Here is a 21,291-nt window from a genome sequence, read left to right on the forward strand (position 1 = left end):
TACAATTTCTCATCATTGCAAGAGGCTACATACAAGCATACATGAGTCTCGTAAAAAATTATGGCGCTTAATTTATAAAGAAAAATCTCAACCCTCACACCCTCTCAAACTGTAACAAATCCAAGTGAGAATGAGTGAAAGAGAGAAGGCTCACAAGTATCTGGGCATGTGTATTATTGCTCATTACTGCGACTTTGAAGATAGAAACTTGCTACTTTCAGAACTGCAGGTTCATGCAAAAAAATCTCTGGAGACACTGACCACAAGTAACATTTCTTATATCAGCACTGTCATTTGGGAGAATGTATAAGTAAGTTTTATGCTGACAACTCTTCAAATGTTATGATAAACCTGAAGAATGTCAGCGCTTTTAATTACCAGCAGGTCTAACTAGTTATGTCTAGACTGGCGGACACCAGGAGATTTCCAGACTCCTGAGTCCAAATGTGCCTCGGGCCGCTCCCCAAATCTCATCAGGCAGGACTTGGGTGTGCACAACACTGAAACCCCCTGGAAAGGAAAGGGTGGGAGGTGCCGCGTCCCCCAAGGCGTTCCCATTCCTCATCCAGACACGCAGGAGCCACCAGCTCCTGAGTTACACAGTCCCATGCAGCTGCTGAGAAACACACTTTCTGGGCCTCATTTCCTGTACCTTGTGCTGAATCCCAGCATTCTGCCATGAAGACACAATTCCACTCAACTGTATCTTTTTTCCTAGTTCTTCTTGTATTTATTAATCATCAGACATATTCTTCTTGAAAACACCTAAGTAGAAAGGTATCAATCCTACTGTTCCACAGTTGCTTTCTCTCCCTGCAAAGATACCACCTTCTTATAACTCCCTGTAAAATTTCCCTATACAAAGCGGTTAATGCACCATCTCCTATCCTTAAACCCTGTCCCACACTGAACTAAGGATTGATAGCAGGTGCACTACTGTTGTGATTTTGATTTTAGGCCTTCTTTACATGAAAGGTCAGTTAAATTCCAGCATGATTTGAACCTACTTGTCTAACAGATATTTAAGGGATTATCTAATATCCAATATCTAGCACCAAAGGAATGCTAAAGTATCTGACAAATTTATTATTTACAATTTTTTCCACTGTTGTTGGAGAACCTATTAATCGTACCAAAAAATACATGGTTTAATGCACTGGGATGGAAAGTTAAAGTCAATTAATCAGCTGTGTGATTTGTTTGAAAAGTGTGATATTTATAGAGTCTGTATCAATATGAATCCTTTAACCAGAAATTACAATTAGCTGCAGAGTCCTGATGGCTGCCATCACCTTGAATGAATCAACAAGAAGCCCTTAGCTCACTGTATGTTAAAGATGGTTCAAAGAATACTTGACAGAAACTATCAAAGGCTATGGTGTACCTTTATCCTTGCATTTCCTTCCTAAGCTACTGCATTCTTGACCCCATTTTATTTGTCCAGTCAAATGAAAACTCACAGTAGCCCAAGAACCCTAAGTGTCATGAATGGACACTTCGTTAAAAGAAGAGATTGCAGCAATTAGTTATGGGAGCACAAATGCATTTTCTTACCAGAGAGTATGTTTCAAGCACCTATTTTTAACAACTGTTTAGATCCTGTAAAATCCATGGGGTTAGTTTCTAAAGATCACCCATGTCTACAGCAAGGTATTTAACTGCTCTGTCTGCTGTCAGGGAGCAACACTTGGTGCAGAGAACTTGTGCGTTACGCCGGGCAGGAAACGCAGCTTCCATTTAAAGCAGAGAGGAAATGAAAAAAGTGGCAGTTGTAAAGCTAATCTGAGAGAAGGGGGAAGGAGTGTTTAGCTCTGTCACCTATAGATTTGAAAATCTTTCTATTTCACTATGAACTACAAGTTTCACTTCTTGCACTCTCTCTAATAATGGAGAGTACAAGTACACAGTACATTCTCCTGTTCCTATCAGCTACTGACAACATCTACGAACTTGTGTTCTATGAAGATACATTTATAAATCAACTTAGCTGCAGCTTTAAAAAAGGAGAAGCACGAAGTAAGACACTGGAAATTAATTTCCAAACTCTTTCAAAATATGTAGTTTCAGGTTGGTTAAGTAGCCCTTTGTTTTTTTGCTAAGCCTATTCACAGTCACTTACCAGTCCAGCTTGGCCAAATAACAGTTGTACAGCAGTTTTGCAGGCACCTCGCCAAGTGGAAGGGCAAACCTGATTTAGTACTTCGGTAACAGGAGAGTCATCCCGCGGTGTGAGTCCATTATGGCATCCAGCTTCCTTAATCAACTGCAGCATTGTGTGCTGAAAAAGTCATAAACGCTTTGTCATACCAAACACGCGATTCAGAAATGCTGACACCCATGCTTCCACATCTATTTATCATTGTTCTACATGTTTTTCAAACAACTATAATGTCTGTTACCTCTGAACAGTCTTGTGTTACTAGAAGAGCTCAGCTGCGGAACAGAAGGATGGAAGACCGTCTCTGCTATTTGGAACAAAGTACTCTTCCAAAATCATAAACAGTATTTTAACTTATATTATTGCAAAATGGTTTAATCAAAAACTGCAAGAACAATGCAAATACAACAGAAAAGCAGCATTTTGAGCTGTGGATTGTTTCAGCTCTTTCAGGAACAAGGAACTGCGCTTATCTAAAACAGTGAAAACACTTATTAAAATTGCCCAAATTACTTCTGAATGGACCTCTCTTCCATTCCTTTGTATTGATTAAAGTTTGTAAGAAGATACTAAAAGGAGCTTTGTTATAAAATATTTTCTCAAGTACCTCCTTTGGCACTAGATGATCTGGGCCAGACTTATTTCGGCATCTGAGAAGATAAAAGCCCTGAATTGCATCGCCTGTTGGAGCATCTGTAAGGGCTCACTTTCCTCTGCACTTTTTGATACCTAACCCACCTATTTTCAAAAAGTTCATACAAGCTTCATTACCTCCTAGACTTCTGTGCTTCTCTCAGATTGGACTGAGTTTGCACAGGTGGTTAAAACATTATCAGAGGCAGGCGTGGACCTATAACGTTATCTTGTTTCCACAGGAAGTCAAACTAAAAATACACACTTTAAAATACACGTTTGGCCCTGAACTTCTACTGCAGTTGTTCTCTGAATTTTAAGGAGTTCTATTTTATTTTTTAACTCCGCTCCTGGGATTAGATTCAGGGTTATTACCGTTTTCAGCTTCAGGTTTTCTGCTGCAGACTCATTGAAGGATATTCCTTTCAGAAAATGCGATCCTATCTGAACAGGTACAGTGGGCAGTTCACACTGAATTGGCTGAGGCGGAGTCTGTCTCCTTCCCGTTTGCTGGGCTTCAGCTTCACTGCAACAGCCCTGCAATATGCAACATCAATTAGAAGAAATGAAGGCATCAAAAGAAAACCCTAAAACGAGCACATTTTTTTGTAACAGTTAATTCCAAGGTGAGTATGAAAGAGAGCCGGTTTAGCAGATCCTACCTGAAGACTTGCTTCAATAGCTTTTGGGTTCAAGTGGAAGCCAGCCTTCATTGCATATTCACAATGGCCTAAACTCTCCAAAGCCACTTTGTAAGCCTGACATTAAACAAAAAGTTGAGACAGAACAGGCATATCAGGAAGGAAGCATGCAGTCATTGTGTCTGGATTCTTATTAAGAATCGTTACATGGATTTACCCAACTCTGTCCTACGGCATATCCACATTTATGAGGAATCACAGAATCACAAATGTCAGGGATTGGAAGGGACCTCGAAAGATCATCCAGTGCAATCCCCCCACCAGAGCAGGAACACCCAGCTGAGGTGTCCAGTGCTATAACTCTCAAATACCCCATGGCTGCCCATGGTACACATTTCCGCAGGAACATGCTCCTTCCCTATTTCAGTCCTTCGCCCACTGACTGTACCACATGCACACGAAAGCAGCAGACTTGACCAACTCACCTGCAAAGCGCTGTCTATTTTCACATTTAGCTCTTTGAGCTGATGCTCAGGGATTGCCACGCTCTGCGAGCAGAACAGTTGCTGAACTTCAATTCCTGCCAAACATCCATCACAGCCTCTTTCTCGCAGGCGAGATGTGGCCTAGAATGTAAAATAAAAATCCAGGGTAAAGAGGTTCAACATTAAACCAGGTCAAGCTTAATTAAATTTAAAAAAAAAAAAAAAAAAAGAGCAAAAATACCCCACAGAGCTTAAAACGTTATAAAGGAGATGAGAGGCAACACCTGGTGGAAAGAGTCTAGAGGAGATGATTTATTATAACTTGTTAAAACACTAGTGCTACTTTGAAAGTACAGATCTCCTGTAATTTGTATGGCATATAGGTGTTGGCCAGCAACTCAATTCAACATTGTTTGCTGTTACTATTTCAGCTCCCTCTCAGCACTGGGGATCCTGTTACACAGGCCACATGATGACTGTGGTTACCAGAGGAGGGACTTATAACTTCAACATAAAGGGTATTACTTGCCACAGAGGATACATTTAATCATGTGTACAAACACTCGTGTGTACATAAGAAGATATATTTATAAAATTAAGGGTGATTACTGCGGTGCAATTTGAGAAAAGCCACACAAGACTCAGATCAACTCAGCCAGAGAATAGCTTTGTGTAATACGATTTTGAAAAACAAGAAATATGAAAAGCCAAACACCTGGTTTTAACTGTAAAATATTACGCTACTGAGCAGAGTAAAGCAAATATAAACCTACTCTCAACTGCATTTAAGGCCTCAGATACAGCTTATTTTTCAGTTTAGGAAGGAGTCTTGCTCTAAAGTAGGATGTCCGAACTGTGGATTTTTCATACCGCAGCCAATGGAAAGACACATTGGTCATCTCATCCACACATACGGAATTACAGCATTTTCCAAGTGAAAAATAGTTTGGAGCTACTGATAACATATAATCTTCGACTTCATTCTGAAACAGCAGCGTATCCTGCCAGAGGCTGATTTTATATGGAAGTAATGGACTGCCACTCCACAAAGTACAATTTGGAAACATTTCAGTATTTCAAATCTCCCTCCTATCAAAATTAGTCTACAACTATAACAGAAAAAAAGAGATCTTATTTATTTACAGAGCACAGGTTTTTCTAATGCTCTCCTAAAACCCCTCACAACTACTTCAGATTGGTTCTCTTAGTCAATCATAAAAATTGCAAAGTTTCTTCTATTGCTATTCTGGAGCTAGGGAGAGTCTGTATTTTTCCCTCCATGCATGTTAAAAAAAGTATTTGATTAGTGTAACTCTTGTATTAAAGTATTTCAAAATAAAGGTTTTATTAACAGAAATAGCTGAAGTGGGTTGTTAAGGAGGTAAAAAAGAAAGTTAAAGTCCCAGATTCTGCAAACCCAAGTTGAATGTTAACCACACCTTAAATAAACTTGATAGCAATTGCAGGACTTTTCTAGAAAACGTAACACAGTTTTAAGGAACTACGTATATTAAACACAAAATTAACTATTATTATGCAAAAGGAGTAAAGCCATACCAGGATGAAACCTGTTAACAATTATCTGTAATACAAATCCTCATTGCAGTCAGTGAAATGAATTTATGATGCAGTAAAAATTAGAAGTAATTCCTTTGCATTCATAGTTCTAAAGGAAACTTGTTTGCTTTCGCACACCTTGCAGATGTCAGCTGATAAATGGAAACCTTGACAAGATTTCCAGTCTCGATGATTAAGATGCCTGCGTGGGCTGCCAAATCAGGCTGCAAAAGCACACGCTCCAAGTACTCCAGTGTAAGGAGACCACGCGCTCAGGGCCCGAGTCCATTCTGATCTACCAGTCTGCAGACTTCAATAGCACGAGGGAAAGCAGAATAGCTCATAAAGCTATTTTGTTTGTAAAGTACTTTTTTCAGCAAGAAAAGTAAGGATTCCACACATAGCAAGTGTTTGCCAAAATACAAGTCCAGAGAGTGGTACATTTAAGTAATATGATTAACTTTCCAACAGTTGATGTATCAAGCAACATGAAGCTTAACAGCGTGACGACAAAATTGTTCAAAGTTTCTTTAAAGACTTTATAAATATAAAATAGAATTCATGCTCAAAATTTAAGATAAATAGACATCTAAATTATTTTTCATCAAGATTTTGCTGTCTTTTTTTTTAATTCCCCATTGCCAAACCACATATGAACATTGTTAATTCATTACTAATAACAAAACATGGGTTTTACTGTTTGTCTTTATGTATAATCATATCACAAAGAAAACTTTACACAGGGCAAAGATATAATAACCATAGAGGTAAAACAAGTTTTAGCTTCTGAAACTAACTGCACCATGTTCCTCCCTTCATATGTAGCATGACTTTAAAATCAGAGACTTCCTTCCTTTATTAGGACATCCAGCCTCAATTTAGGTTTCATTAAATATTACGTCATTACAGCAAGCCCACCGTACCTCTGCTGCGCCTCTCCATGATCTTATTGCATCTTCTAGCTCATTTGTGGGGCTTAAATTTGAGGCTCCAGCCCCACTAACGTTCTTTCTCTCTTGCGCTACAGCTTCAGCAAAGCAGGAGTGGGCCACCGGCTGGACCTTCTGCAGAGCTTGGGACAGGAACTGGAAGTGGACCTGCATCACGGTCAGGAAACACCGCCCGAGGACCTGCAGGAGAAAAACAAACCACTTTCAAGCAAATAGAAGATTCCACAGAAGTTCCCCCCGCCTTTTGTTCCGTGTTTGGGGTAAGGATCTAAGTTAAACTCAGATTTATTACTTTAATTGAAATAACGCTTCAGTTCATAAGTAATACATGATATTTAACCATTTACTTAAGGTGAACAGTGAGTGAGCAATTAAGGGGAGATCAGACTGATCCCATGTCATTTTTACTTTCACAATCAAGTTAAGGTTGGAAGAAGGAAAAGCTCGTTAAGTTAGCAATATGGAGCACATGAAACGATACAAAACTGAGAGTAACGTATTATCACAAGGACAAAGTCAACAGGAAAACCCATTTGTGCACAGGCATAACTGAATTTATGCTAAAAACCCCAAACAAAAAATCTGAGTAATTTTAAAACATGATCATAAAAATCAGAAAAGTTTAATCCAAAAGTTTATCTTCCAAGCAGAGAAATAACCAGTAATATGCATCAAAAACATTCTGCCACACAAGACAGTGACAACACAGTGCCATTTTTAGAACGTAACAGTGACTGCAGCATACACACACAAAGTCACAGCCCTGTCACTTGCACTGTCTGACAGGAGCTGCTATTGCTGGCACAAATCTTCTCTTCAGAATATTTCACTGAAGTGGGTCACGTAATACTCGCTGGGAAAGCCCCAGGAAAGGCTGGGAGGCGCAGGGCTGATGCCCCCTGCGTGCACTCATAGAATCATTTTGGTTGGAAGAGACCCTCAGGATCACCGAGTCCAACCATAACCTAACTCTGGCACTAACCCATGTCCCTAAGATCCTTGTCTGAACACCTTTTAAACCCCTCCAGGGCTGGTGACTCCACCGCTGCCCTGGGCAGCCTGTTTCAATGCCTTGACAACCCTTTCCATGAAGAATTTTTTCCTGATATCCAATCTGAACCTCCCCTGGTGCACCTTGAGGCCATTTCCTCTTTTCCTATCACTTGCTACTTGGGAGAGGAGATCAACACCATCCATGCTACAACCTCCTTTCAGGTATTTTTAGACAGCGATAAGGTCTCCCCTCAGCTCCTGTTCTCCAGCTGAACAGCCCCAGCTCCAGCAACCGCTCAGCAGCAGCAAGGGCTGCCCAGCCCTGCGCGTCCATCCCCCATTTACCTCCCTCTTGTACCAACACTAATGAGAATTATGACTGAAGACAGACATACGCCTCAGTTACTACAACCAAAATGGAACAGGCCACAGAAACTGACTATTTAGGTACAGCCACCACATGTAGAAGGGATCCCGAGGGACAGCCTGGGGACACAGCGGCACGAGGAGGATGCTCTGACTGCCTTCGGGCCGCGCTCTCCGAAGCAGACGAAAGCTTACAACAAAGCATAACCAGAACACGGCAGAGAAGCAAGTATTTTCCAAATTACTGTAGAAACTATTTAAAAGCTATTCAAAATGTTATGTTTCTTTTACGGAGTTTGTCACACAAAGTGTTTTAAAAATGTATATTTGACTTTGATTTATTAAAAAAGACTCAACTTGAATTCCATTTTAGGAATAATTCATAAAATACACAGATAATGTACAAAGCCATCGTGCCTTGGAGCAAATAAACCGTCTGGCTCATTTTCAGCTACATTCTTCTGGAATAAAAATATTCAGACACAATGATCTTACTGGCAAGACCCTGCAGTCACACGATCAGTTATATGCATTAACTATCTACTTCAGAAGAACCAGTGGTGGCAACGCTTTTTTCCATTGCATCCGGACTCCTTCTGACATTCCATTCTGGTTCAATCACTTCCTTTCTTTGTACAAGGCATAAAATCAAACATTTTTGGTACTTTGACTGACCTCTGAAAGTGGAGTTTGCCTTATTAAAAAAGGCAGCCAGCAAATGATAAAATGAATAAAACCCTCACTTTCCTGGCTACAAGGTTAGAAAGATTTATAAGAAAACTCTGGGAAAGACAACTGGCAGACTGAATACTTCTATGTATGAAGAATGCAGCTCTCAGGGGAAGAAGAAACTAGGACTCATTAGGAATTTCAAGCCGATTAAGTTTCAAAGAATATTTAAGGTACAGAGGTTGAAGTTTCCCCTGCCTGGGAATTATGCTGAAAATAAACAAATGATCTAGTTTTTAAGTGGCAGCACACAACATTCCTAGTATAATTTACAATGTCAAACAGTAACGATAAATAGTAACATCTGCTTTACTGAACTTCTATTTTGTTTGAAAAATAATCTGTTTCAGTCTTCCTCAGAAATGGATAAGAGTGGTTTTAACTGCTTAAAATCCAAATAGTGGAGGGGGTTTGCACTGTTAAACATTCCCTGCAGATGCCCAACTGACTTTGCTTTAAAGTTCACTTCTCGAGGATCTTCTTCCAAAAGAACTGAAACACTGCCTTAACTGTGGGAAACAAGTACGACCACCACCAGTTCAATAAATACAGCCAGGGCTGGCCCACAGTTACCCAAGTGTGCAAAGCAATATACTAAATTTCTGCTGGAAATCTGCAGAACAATGTTAGCATATGGATGCATTTTTTTCAATTAAAGGCACCACCTCTTGAGTTAATTTTTCCGTAATTTCCCCATGAAGTGTTTGAGTCTCCCGCTTTAGACCATAATAAGAACAAACTAAAACCAAGGGACTACGTAGTAATCAAAGATGAGCTGGAATCACCACAGGGATCAACTAGTAAGTTCTTCCTGGCAGTGGTGGTGTTTTCTTACTCCATTTCTTAAAATCATGTATATTGACTATAGGATGAGGTCTTCAGCTCGCACACCTTTTGTCCCAAGAAACACAATGGGCAATGGGACTTTGCGGGGAGGTCTCCCTGCAGACTTCCTTGTCTCTGAAGCAGGTGATGAGGTTTATCAAACTGGTTACATACACAGAAAGGCATCAGGTGGACATGCAGCATCAGGTTACCCTGTCCCATATTATCCTCCTACTGGGGGCACACCATCAACTTGGGAGTATTTTGCTGGACAAAGTGCATGTGTAAAATTGCCAGATTTTGTTGCTAAACAGTGATGCCAGGCAAATTCCCTGGCAAGCAAACCTTGTACAATGGATTCTTTAAAACTACCACTAACAAAATTAGCAAATAACCAGTGTCAGTCTTCCAAACTTGATACAAACACTGACCTGCAGTTCCAAGTACCATTTTAAGCAGTAGAATTTCTTTTTTTTGCCTATTTCCCTAAGCAAACAAAAGCCTCAAAAAACCAAGCCACCACAAGACCCATTCAGCATTCAGTGGTTTCCTACCACCCTCATTTCCCTTAACGGAGTTCTTAATGGTTTTGGTAACGATAAGCCATGCACACAACCTGTCTTTACCCACTGAAGAAACCAGATTAAAATAGCAATAAACTGAAGTTAACAATGAGCTATGACTCAAACTGGTGTACCAGATTATGAGATCACGCCCTTTCCCACATATTACTGAAAGTGGGCAGAATATTATTTATTTTTACTATATAGCGATGCCCTGCAGTTCAGAAGAGTGACCTCGTTACCAAAAAGACGTGATCCTGCTCATGGACAAAAAATCACCTACAGAGAAACCAGATTCCAGATTTTGTCTCACGAGCTTCTTATTCAAAAATCTTGTTATTTTATATACATAAAAGCCAAAAAATTATCTGCATTTAATACAAAACAGAGTGTCCAAGTAAATATCCTGTGCACATTCATGCTTTCTTTTTGTTTAGGAAGGCAACATATATGTCATTACTACCACTTCTAAGACAATACACAAGCTCCATGTAACTAAACCAAGATTCATTCTTTCTATTTTGCAGCACTGAGGCTGCTGCAAAGCTTCACAAAAGATGAGGAAATATACAAACTTTTTTTCCCCGTTTTAATTCTTCCCCCCCCCGCCCAGGATTTCCTTTGGCGCGTTTCAGAGCCCAGTTTTACTGCATTCTTCCAGCTTACAAAACTTTAACAACAGATCTGGAAAAGTTCACATAAAACACACTCTAGTTCCCCCTGCTTTCCAAGCTGTTCCTCTCCCATACAGGCACAGAACACCTGAGAATTCATAGGGTTTTTTTAAAGGGGAAAAGGAAAGGCTGAAAATAAAAATCAGCATTTGCATTTCAGAAATTAAGGAACCTTGGGAGACTCCATCTGTCACCAACGCTTTGATCAAGAGAAGTCACCTTCTTACACATCTTGGCAGACAGCTCTGAACTAGCACTCTCTGTTCTGCTAAAAAAAACAATAAATAAATTAAAAACCTCACCCACAGCCGCTGTTTTTAGTCCAAATCCAAGTCAGTGTATGCTTATCAGAACTTGAAGTTTTCTTGATCTTGCCTTCCCTGGGGGCTAGAGCCCCCGGGCTAATGCACAGACAGAGCCTTGTTCCCATGTCCTCCTCGTGAATTCGGGGTTCTGTCCTCCTACCCCACCAGGAATTACAACTCCACTCCTGCAGCTCCCACACCACCAGACTCCATCCTCACACGGGAGGCTCTGCAGTGGGTCTTCATGGAACATTGTTGAGCTGCCTCCCAGACATTCGACCATCTCTCAATGCTTTTCTATAGATCAGGGAGGAAGAAATAAAGGAAAAAAAAAAAAAACCACAACACCCCAACACATTTTTTAATTAAAATTTCAGCATAAATATCTCAGTCTTCACACCACAAAAACGCAGAGTAGGAGAGGCTCTCAACAAGTCCACCCTACTGTCCCAAGCAAGGAACAATTTCACCTGGGTCACTTTTGCTAGATGCAGGTTTAACCTGTTCTGTAAGTTCCTCATGATGGAGGCTCCCTACCCTTTGTAACAACCCACATCAGCGTTTCACTGACATTAGAAAGTATTTCCACAACATCTAATATGAATCATTCCTTCTGAAATTTAAGTTCATTACTTCTTGCTCCACCTTACGTGGACATAAAGAACAAATGCTGCCACGTCTTCTGGCAGCTGCTCACATACCTGAGCAATTCTGGTTTTCCTTCTCAGTCTTCTCTTCTGTAGAGTCAGTCTTTTCAATTTGTCCTCTGAACTTCTGTTTCCTAGATGTGTCATTACTCTCGCTACTTTCCTCTGATGTCTCTCCAGTTGCTCACTATTTCTCCAAGTGCAACAGTAGCAGTGAGTGTGCACTGTTGTGTTTAAGGCCATAATAACCAAAGTGAAGAGAGTTGGATGCATGTTCCATGGTTCTTGCAGGTTATAGTTCTGTTCAATACACAACAACTGCCTCTTTGCACAACAGCCACACCACTGATATATTATTTGCCACTGCACAACACTGACTCCTACTCAATATACAGCTACCATAAGCCCTAGAACAGTTCTTCAGAGCTGCTGCCCAGCGGACTCCACTTGTGAGGCTGAGAGTTTTTGTTTAAATATTGCCACATTCAGTTTTACCCTCTGAATTCCATCCCAACTGGAAAACTCATTTGTGCAATTCATGAGTATTTTTAACTCAGCAGGTCTTCCAGCATACTCATATAATGTACTTTCAAGTTATCTCCAAACTTAAATATAGTCTCTATAGTGCCCTCTGCCAAGGTCCATTTTGACAGTGAGCAACTGATAACTGCTTCCTGGGCACCATCATCCAACTACCTCACCCATGCACTTACGTCATCTAAACGACGCTCCTTGGCTGACTTACAAAACAACCATGTGAGTGTCAAATCCTTACGTTTTGCTGGTTTTAAGCAAAAGCAATACTTGTCTCACTACACAAAAGTTGCCAGAAATCCTGCATGTTGACTAGTTTTAAAGGCACACGCAAGATGCGGTTTTAATTAAGAAAAGGTACAGGAAAAATACAATGATGAGGTGTCAATTCCCACAAGATTTGCCTCCAAAGAAAACCAAGCGATCGAGCTGTTTCACCTGCATTCTCTTCATGTTTGCTCCTACCTCAGAGCACTGCAGGAGCATCCGGAGCTCAGGAACAAGGGTTGGGTCCATACAGGTAAAGCAGGGACCAGAGCAAGTTTCTCTGCCTCTGCTTTGAGCTGGCAGCACACGCAGTCACCTTATGCAAACACCACTTCGCTTTTGCTCATGAACCTGCTCGCAGCTGAAGAGGCACTTTCCCCACATGGCATGTGGGGCAGGGGAGGAATCAGCACTGAGAACTGCTTGACTGGCTTCTAAAAGGAGTACGCAAATAGTTGCCTACATTTTGCAAGACAGAGTTTTGAAGTCCATTAAAAAAGCCCTAGAAGACAAGCAGTGCTTCATATGTTTTTGCCTTTTTTAATTAAAAAACCCCTATATTTAATTGCATAAACTCACACTAATTTTTAAATTTAAAAAATATATTTTATTTCCCCGACAGCAGTATCTAAACATAGTGATGTTTTTATGTTGTTTTCAAAAATACCAGTCTATAGTAGACATGTATAACAAATATATAGCCAATCTTACTTAGCATGCAAGACTGCAAACTGTCAGTCATGTTTCTCACTACAGCTATCTACTACAAATAACATTCTACTTAACTACTTCACCTGTTGCACAGTTATAGACAGCAGATAATGCTTGGGTAAGTGCATGAGTAGTAGTCATCCTTACAAAGTTACCTGAAACCTCATTGAAAAATAAGAGAACTCAAAAGTAAATTCTCCACTCAGGATGAAATCCTGTAGGAATTACTATACAGTAGTCTTTGCAAAGTTGAGAAATATGTCAAAACACGAGGAACACCAGAGATTCATAGATGACTAAAACTTAATATGTATGACTAGCACTTAACACTGCCTGGTATATAATTAAGACATTTACTACAAGAGAAATACCCAGAAGTAGCCAGCCAGGCATGAGGAGAGCTGGGGATCCTCTCTTAACTTCACCACCTCTGAATTCTGACTGTTGGGCATTTGCTGCCAGTGTAAGGCAACAATAGCAAAGTCCCCCTCATGCCAGCATGGTGTTTTCCTTTTAAGCACAACAGCTCAAACACACAAAGAAGTTTTGAAGAGTGATAAAACATTATTTTATACAAACTTCAATCATTAATCAACTAATATACAGTTTTACACAAACACTGATGACACTTCACCAGTCCCAAGTGTGCAGCTTTCCACTTGGAATGGGTAATGCTAAGGAAAGTATAGGTTAATTTAGAAGATGATGGCTTAATGTCATGAGAAATACAAGCTAACATATACCAAAATTGTTTAAACCTTTTATTTAGCTGCTCTGGAGGAGCAAAGTGTTGAGAGCTTTTTTGTTTTGCATTATTATTTTAAACAACGCACGGTTTCCGCAAAGAGGTTGTTGGATTGCTGGTTATAGATTTAAATCATAAGAAGATTACCAGTTATATAGGTAGTACAATTTAATTATAACTCTTCTTTCTTATTTCACAAAATCTTGAAATAGGGTGCAAGTTCTTATACGGAAATACCTACTAAATACCTGTTTCAGCATAGTTCGAAGCCAGGCACCGCACAACACTTAATACTTTCAAGAAGAAAACATAAGAATAGAAGAGCTGCTCTTTTTACCAGCATTGCCCACAAATACAAAGCAAGGCAGAGAGAACTTCTGATGTAGATGTGATTTGGAAGAGCCCAATTAAGAAGGAATGATACAAATTCACATGCAAAACAGTATCCCCAAGGTACCTTACCTCAATGTCTTGTAGGCTGAACTCTTTTTGATCTTTAAAGTTTGCAGCTCCTGCGCTCAGTTCCATCAGCATTTTTGCTATTTCTGGTTTTATTGCTGCTGTGAGTCGACTCGCTGCTTCCATGACATGTTCCTGCACGTCTTTCAGTTGCATAGCTGCCTTAGAATAGTGCGAGTTCCTAAATACACTGCTGAAAAGGTCTGTAAGGAAAGTGCTCGTACGGCAAAACACGTTGAGTGCATCCAGGTATTTGGAGATTCCCTGCTGGATGTCTGCGATGGGAGTCGTGTGGGACACGGGGTGGCTGCAGCTGCCCGCAGCAGCTGAGGAGACCAGAGGGGACGCCGGGGTCGTCGATGCCAGCGGAGCGCTCAGGGTCCTGCCTAGCTCAGACATTTGATACTGCTGGTGTTGCTGCACTTTTTGCTTGGACCCGCCAAGCAAAAAGCGCCGCTTATAGTCCATTTTGCTTTCTTGTGCACTACAGCAATACATAAGTGAGTGCCTGTCCGAAGATTCCTTGAATTAACAATCACTTGTCAAATTCCTTCCCCAAATATATAGTTATGTACAGTAACAGTGGAGGACTGCATACATAGGTTTCACAAAAGGCATTTCAAAAAGGCAAGTGTCTGTATAATCTGTATCAGCAGTGAGAAAGGCAGCAGACTTGCTGACTTTGTATTTTCAGTGTTCAGTGCAGCCCTGCTGCAGTTATAAACTGTACTCAAAAAGCAAGCTGTATTCTCTCAACCATGCTCTGTCTCTGGTTCGGTACTCCACTCCGCACACAGAAAAGCAACACGGGAGCAGAGAAGTTATCACCTACAATTTCTTCACGAGCACATTATTGTCACTTGCTGTTAAGTCTACAAAAGTTATTTTTGTCAATGCAAATAATAGTTTTAGAAGCAATACCTTAATACCATTTCCCCATTAGCAATATCAGGAAAAGCGGAGCAAACCACCGATCAACAGCGATTGTAAAAGCAGTGCAGAGGCTCCTTCCTTCAAAAAGCAAATTGCTGTGTTAGCAGATCAAATCTCTTCAAATGTCTTGACAGATCCAGTCTGCCAAATTAGTTTATTTGTAGTGTCTCTTCTTAATACTGGAGGGGATTAAAAAAAAAAATCTGGACTCTGTTTACAGAAGACTTCGCAAGTATAAGCTATTAAAAATTAGTGTTTATTATTGCAAGCCTTCTTCCCCTTTCCTTGTTTGTTGAGGTAGTTGTTTCCGTTGTAACATTAAGCGGTGCTTCCAGACTGCATTCGTCCTCAATTGTAGACTCGGAACAAAAATGCACAAATGTATTTGTAAGGCCTCTAGGTCATTTCCTGCGATGGGAAAAAAAGAACAAAAAGTTTAAAATGTTATAGAACAATAAGAAGGTTTAAGATTTTAACTCCTGCAGCGTCCTGGTATACTTTTCTAAGCATATCCTGTCAACAGTATCCAAGATCAAAAGGAAGGGGGAGTTGCACTGACAATTTAAGAGGCAGATACAAGTTGCTGCCATCCTGTTAATAAACTCAACACTGCTCAATATTTTCTTATTTATTCTCCCATCCTAGACTGTCAAGCTTAAGACTACAGTCAGTCCTCAGTGCAACCCTTATACAGTTAAGAGCAGTGGAAGGCTATTAATGCAGAGCTCAGGGGGAGTTAAGCACATTTTCTAACCTCATTTTTTTAAATAATTTAAGAATTAAGTAAATGAAACCTTTTTTCATGCACCATAATTTATTGCAGGAATCTGAGACTCCCATTCATTTAATAATTTACTAAATCAACAGTTACAGGTCCTTCACTTTTTTCCCAGTACGACAGCAGACAAATCTGTCGATACCCTAAATGAGATGAGCCAAAAAATAGAACACACACATTCCATTTCAGGATGACAGACAGCATCTATCATACACAGGAGAAATGCCTAACAGGTTGGCCTAAATAACACTCTCACCAGACATGAAAGCAGGGAGGAGATACAGCTGCTACTACTGCCCTGCTCCTACTAGCAAACTGTGGTGAGCTGGAGAGCCAAGAATTCCGTGCGGGGGTCTGGAGGAAGGTGGACGGAGCCTGAGCGGTCAGACAGGGTCAGTTTGCACAGGAGACGTTCCAGGCCAGGCTGCAGGAACTGGAGCTTCTGGGAAAGGGCGTGAGGGCGTTTCAGCCCTTCCCCTCAGCCAAACACAGCTCTGAACCAGACAGGGCTTGGCATCCCATGGTCATGTTTACAGGTTGGAGTCATATATCCATACAATGGTCACAGCTATCCTAGGAGCTCATTTACATATCTTTATATACACACTTTATATAAACACACACATCTATTTATACATATGTGTGTGTGACAAATGAGAATTTTTTTTATAGCTTGTTAATTAATCCCACCTCAATCATCTTCCTTTCTTCTGTGCCAGAGACACCATTACCTCTCATCCCACCAGCCAGGGTAGGCTGAGAAACCTGTTGTGTCCTCAACAGGCAGTTTGCTACAGCATTCCTTGCTTTGAGAGAGAAATGTTCTGTGTCTTGAGACTGCAGAAGACACTGATTAACAATGTCAGGACATTATCAGAAGGAAAGTATAATGTAGAAAAATACAATTTGTTCAATCAGTTTATCTAGTCCTAGCTAGTCATGCTCTAGGTCATTCTTTCCCTCTCCTCCACATACACATAGCCTGATTTGATCAAATACAGACATTCTTTTCCTTACTGCTGCAACTGCAATGTACAGGGCTAATATCAAACAGTAATTCAGGATAGGTTTTTTTTCCCTAAGCACTTAAAAGAATAATCCAGATATAGCAGAAAAGATCTGTTTAATTCAACAACAAAGTGTTCCCTTAGCTATTATATTTGAAATATGAAACCTGTATTAATATTGTCAAAATGGTTTGGGAATAAAGATTTTCTCTTCAGACAAAATTTCTTACTTCCACCTGTCTGAAGAAAGACGACATCAGTTCATTCACATAATGTGTTTTGACACATGCATGTGATAAAAAAATCCCACAGATAAAGCAGTAGGCAAGACATGGCAGGAGAAACCAACATACAGAGCCGGACTCACACCCACTAAAACAACAGGCACACAAGTTTCTCAGGAAGTCATTGCTGCAGATGGTTCTGCTTCCGAGATCTAGAGCAAATATTCTTGTGTATTCCCACTTTTTAAAACATGATAAACACATAAACCAGCAGAAATTCCCATATGCATTTCAGCGTCCCTTACTGAAGTACTCTAGGCTGATGACTTTTTTCCTAGCTACTTTATACTTCTCTCAGTGTTCACAATGAATGCGTTAAAACGCAATAAACCCATTAAAATGAATTTTCTAGGAGGTCTTGATATCATATGCATAGCTGAAAATCATCTTCCCCTCGCTTTACAAGCTATGGTCTTACCATGGAAAGCGTGATTAAATTGGTTTTCTTGATTGCATATAAATGTAGATGGAACAAAAGGGTTCGTTAATTTATATGCACAGTATAAGTAAATTGGTGATTATTTTCCCTAAGTAGACATGAATTTTGCATTGCAGAAGAACTCAGAAATGATCATGAAACATCTAAATGTTAATTAGCACCAAAAGTAGGAAGAGCTAAGAAGAAGGGGTTTTCCAGCTCTACACAGAGCACGGAATTAGATGAGCTTGTGAAGAGCTACACTGCAATTTGGTGGTTCTGATCACACACTGAGCCTTCAGGATTCAACTAAGGCACTGATCATTTGACATGGTCTGATATTTAGCCAGTACACGAAACTGCTACATCCTAAAAGAACACAAATGCAACAAATAGAAAAAAGCAGTGGTTTTGTATTTTCTACAGCTATAAACAAACATGATAAATCATTGTGTTCTACTTCTGGACAATTTCACAGTCAGACCTGCAGGTACCTACTCAATTCTTCAATACTCCCTTGTCATAAAATCAACACAAAATCCTGAAGACAACAGCTTATATCTTTAGCATCTAAAGACATACTTATTTATATTTATTTAGAGAGAGGAAAGCTACGGTTCTTAACACTTTTCAACACTGGGCATGTGGGTAATGCTACACGTTCTGCACTCGATAATGAGATCTCCAACATGCTGTGTACAAAATAAACATTCTTCCTTCTGCACCTTTTCCTGCAGAAGTGAAGCAGAGAATATTCCTGTGCTCTCCCCTCCCTTCTCTCATGTTACGGTTCCCCCACAGCTCTCGGTGCGCGGCCTAAAAGTGGGGGATCCACGTTGTACCTATATGAACTTCATGCCAATCTAACTCTTGCAATGCTAGGAAACAAACCAACAAAAAACCCTGTTCCATTCTAGTGATACAAGAGCAGCACCTTCTCAGTCCAAAATATAAACCTTAAGCTTGTACTTCATTTGCAGAAAACAGAAATATTCATAGAAATCAATTGTAGAAAGTATTTCAAAAGTTAACGTGCCACAAATAACGACAGTTTATTCTTTCTTTTATGTAATCAAGACCAAAACAGTGTTGCTCAGATACTATTAAACATTATAAATAGAACCAATATATAGTATAAAACCAAGCTCCACACGGAACACTATCCTGTTGAAAGCTGTAAAATGCTCCTGAAAAAGCTCACCACATTGTTTATGTTTTCGCTTTAAGGAATTAATGCTATAGTTGTGGAACTGCTACTAGTTTGAACTATCTGAACTTCCACGGAGAATGAAGCAGACATCTGCACAAGCTAGCTGCTCTAAAAATGGCCACATTTGCATAGAGGAAACAGAAATTGCATGAAAATGAGAGCATATGCAAATTAAGTTCGCTATCCTTTTTTAAAATGTACCAGACAAAAGTTTTTGCTTAGATAATTCCCAGAAAAAAGTATTTTCTCCAGCTTCAGTGATTGCAAGAGACACAAATCAATAGGGAAGACTTCCCAACAAATGGAATTTGGCGCCTCCCAGTTTCTGTCTCGAATCAGCACCAAGGGGTCTAATCCCCCATCCCAACCATTTTGGATTACCCTGCGGGAAGAGGAGCCAACTTTTTCCCTGAATCAACACGGGAAATTGGACAGAGGAAGTAGTGAGTAAAACATACCAGTCTATCACTAGTTACTTGAGTTACACAACTACCCACACTGTCGGCTTCCTTTCAGCCAACTTCATTTACCATCTAAATGAAAGCTTCGCAGGCCTTACTACAGGGTGTTTCAAAAAGATGGACCGGATTTGAAAGCAGTATATTTCACAAAAACAGCTTAACACATCCTCACAAGAAAAAGTCGCAAAGTGTAATATCTGGGGATCCTGAGGACGAAGAGCATAGTGTCATGTCTTGGGGTCCCGTTGAGGCACTGTGTGGCTGCAGAGATACAGTGATTTCAAATTGGGTCCATCTTTTTGAAAGGCCCTGTATTTGTTTTGTTTTTTTTTTTTTTTAAATGAAAAAAATGATTTTTCCTCATTTAAAAGGGGTCTTGATCTCAATTTTAAGAACTGCTTGCAAAGGTGTTCTGTATGAATTCTGTTGTCTTTTCATTCAAGGTACAAAATAACACATGAGTAAGATGATCAAAAATACCTGAGCTACTTTTTTCAGAGTAACACTTCCAGATATTGTACATTGGCTTTAGTTTGATGAGCTACAGCTTCTAAAATCTCCGGATGAACTAATGTTGCAAGTACCATTCATGTAAAACAAACTTGAAAGCAACTATATTCAATTCATGTCTCCAAAAAAAGTAACTCCAGAAGAAACAACCCAGAACAGGCAGATTGCTCACTGGGGAAACGCCTGAACAAACAAAGCCTACTGCAAGGCCAAGAGGTCAGCGAGCTGCCAGAGCCAAGCGCCCCCTTTGCAGAACACACCAATTCCTTCACGTTTAGTTACACAAATCTTGTGCAAATCCCCAAGTTACTCCGCTATGAAAGGCATCATTCCACCTTCAAGTTCTGCTGTTGCTGCGTGCACATCAGATCCATCACCTGGCAAGGCCACACAAAGTCCAACCATGGATACCTTAAAAAAATAAAAATACCTCAAATGATCTTTGATGTCCAAATAGCAACCTGGGAGGTTATTTCTTGCCTCTCCTTTCAGACACTACAAGTTGCAGGTAAGAATACAAGTGAACTAAGACAAGTAGTGGAAAATCTTTCCCCAAATAAACTCGTCAGGATCCTTGTAAATAAACAGGTTAAGAAAAACAGTCAAGTAATCCCAACTACTTTTGGACGGCCGGGGGGGTTGAAGACAGACATCAATATAGTAATCTACAGATTTTAACTGGGAGTTGATTCATTTTGTGCTATCCCAAACTAAAGACAGCTTACATCTATAGCTACAGTGTGCTTGGCATTTACAAAACACATCCATTCAAAAAGATTAGAAATTGGAATCCACATACCAGAGATCCAATATAAAGAATATTAGAATTTCAGTAACAAATTTCATAACCCGAGAAATTAGATTCCAACTACATCATCTCCACTCTCAATTAAGACACCACAGCTACTAATATTAAAATTGTCACTGTATAAGGTATTCAATACATCGATAAAAAGAACATACATACAATTAAGTGTGGGGACTTTAAAAAATTGTTTTCATTTTTAATGGTCATAAAAGTTCTCAGAATAATACAAGAGCTGAAACCATGTTTTCAAAATTAGACTTTTCAGTTGACAAGAACAGCCACCTCTAAGTAATGCTGACTGGCAGAAAATATGCATTAATCTCTGATATCAACCACGTTATTTTGCACCTGTAATTTCATACCAACACATCATAAATACTTAAAGCACGCAAATGCTTTTGCAGGGGTTGACAGGTTTAATTATCTTCACCACCAGGGCAGAGGAGGCTTTTGGTTTCGCAGGACTCTCTCCAGGCTCAGATGGACCCCAGCAGCCCGAGCCCGGCGTGGGGAGGCCACGCGTCCCGCTGGCTCAGCCCTTGGCTGGACATGCGCGGCACCAAACCCCGGTGGCCTCTGGGCAGGTGCCAGAAGGGAAAACCAGCCTTGCTTTTCAAGGCCAACAGCCTTTCTAACAGGG

At 40.2% G+C, this 21,291-nt stretch overlaps 1 protein-coding gene across 7 annotated transcripts in view; it reads right to left on the minus strand.

Annotated features, from left to right (window-relative positions):
- GARRE1 (granule associated Rac and RHOG effector 1) overlaps positions 1-21,291 on the minus strand; it is a 60,098-nt gene that overhangs the window by 15,319 nt on the left and 23,488 nt on the right. For 6 of the 7 annotated variants that reach the window (XM_065847988.2, XM_065847985.2, XM_065847986.2 and 3 more), the window contains 6 exons: positions 14,246-15,583; positions 6,398-6,604; positions 3,918-4,058; positions 3,454-3,549; positions 3,167-3,328; positions 2,120-2,278 (listed from right to left, as the gene is read on the minus strand). In XM_065847988.2, the coding sequence (XP_065704060.1) occupies positions 2,120-2,278; positions 3,167-3,328; positions 3,454-3,549; positions 3,918-4,058; positions 6,398-6,604; positions 14,246-14,740 (1,260 nt within the window). In that variant the 5' untranslated portion in view covers positions 14,741-15,583. Of the gene's footprint in view, positions 1-2,119; positions 2,279-3,166; positions 3,329-3,453; positions 3,550-3,917; positions 4,059-6,397; positions 6,605-14,245; positions 15,584-16,643; positions 16,786-21,291 lie in introns of those variants that run through there. The other variant, XM_071814335.1, reaches the window with a different exon arrangement.

This window comes from Patagioenas fasciata, chromosome 13 (assembly GCF_037038585.1).
Source record: "Patagioenas fasciata isolate bPatFas1 chromosome 13, bPatFas1.hap1, whole genome shotgun sequence".
In the NCBI taxonomy this organism is placed as follows: Eukaryota; Metazoa; Chordata; class Aves; order Columbiformes; family Columbidae; genus Patagioenas; species Patagioenas fasciata.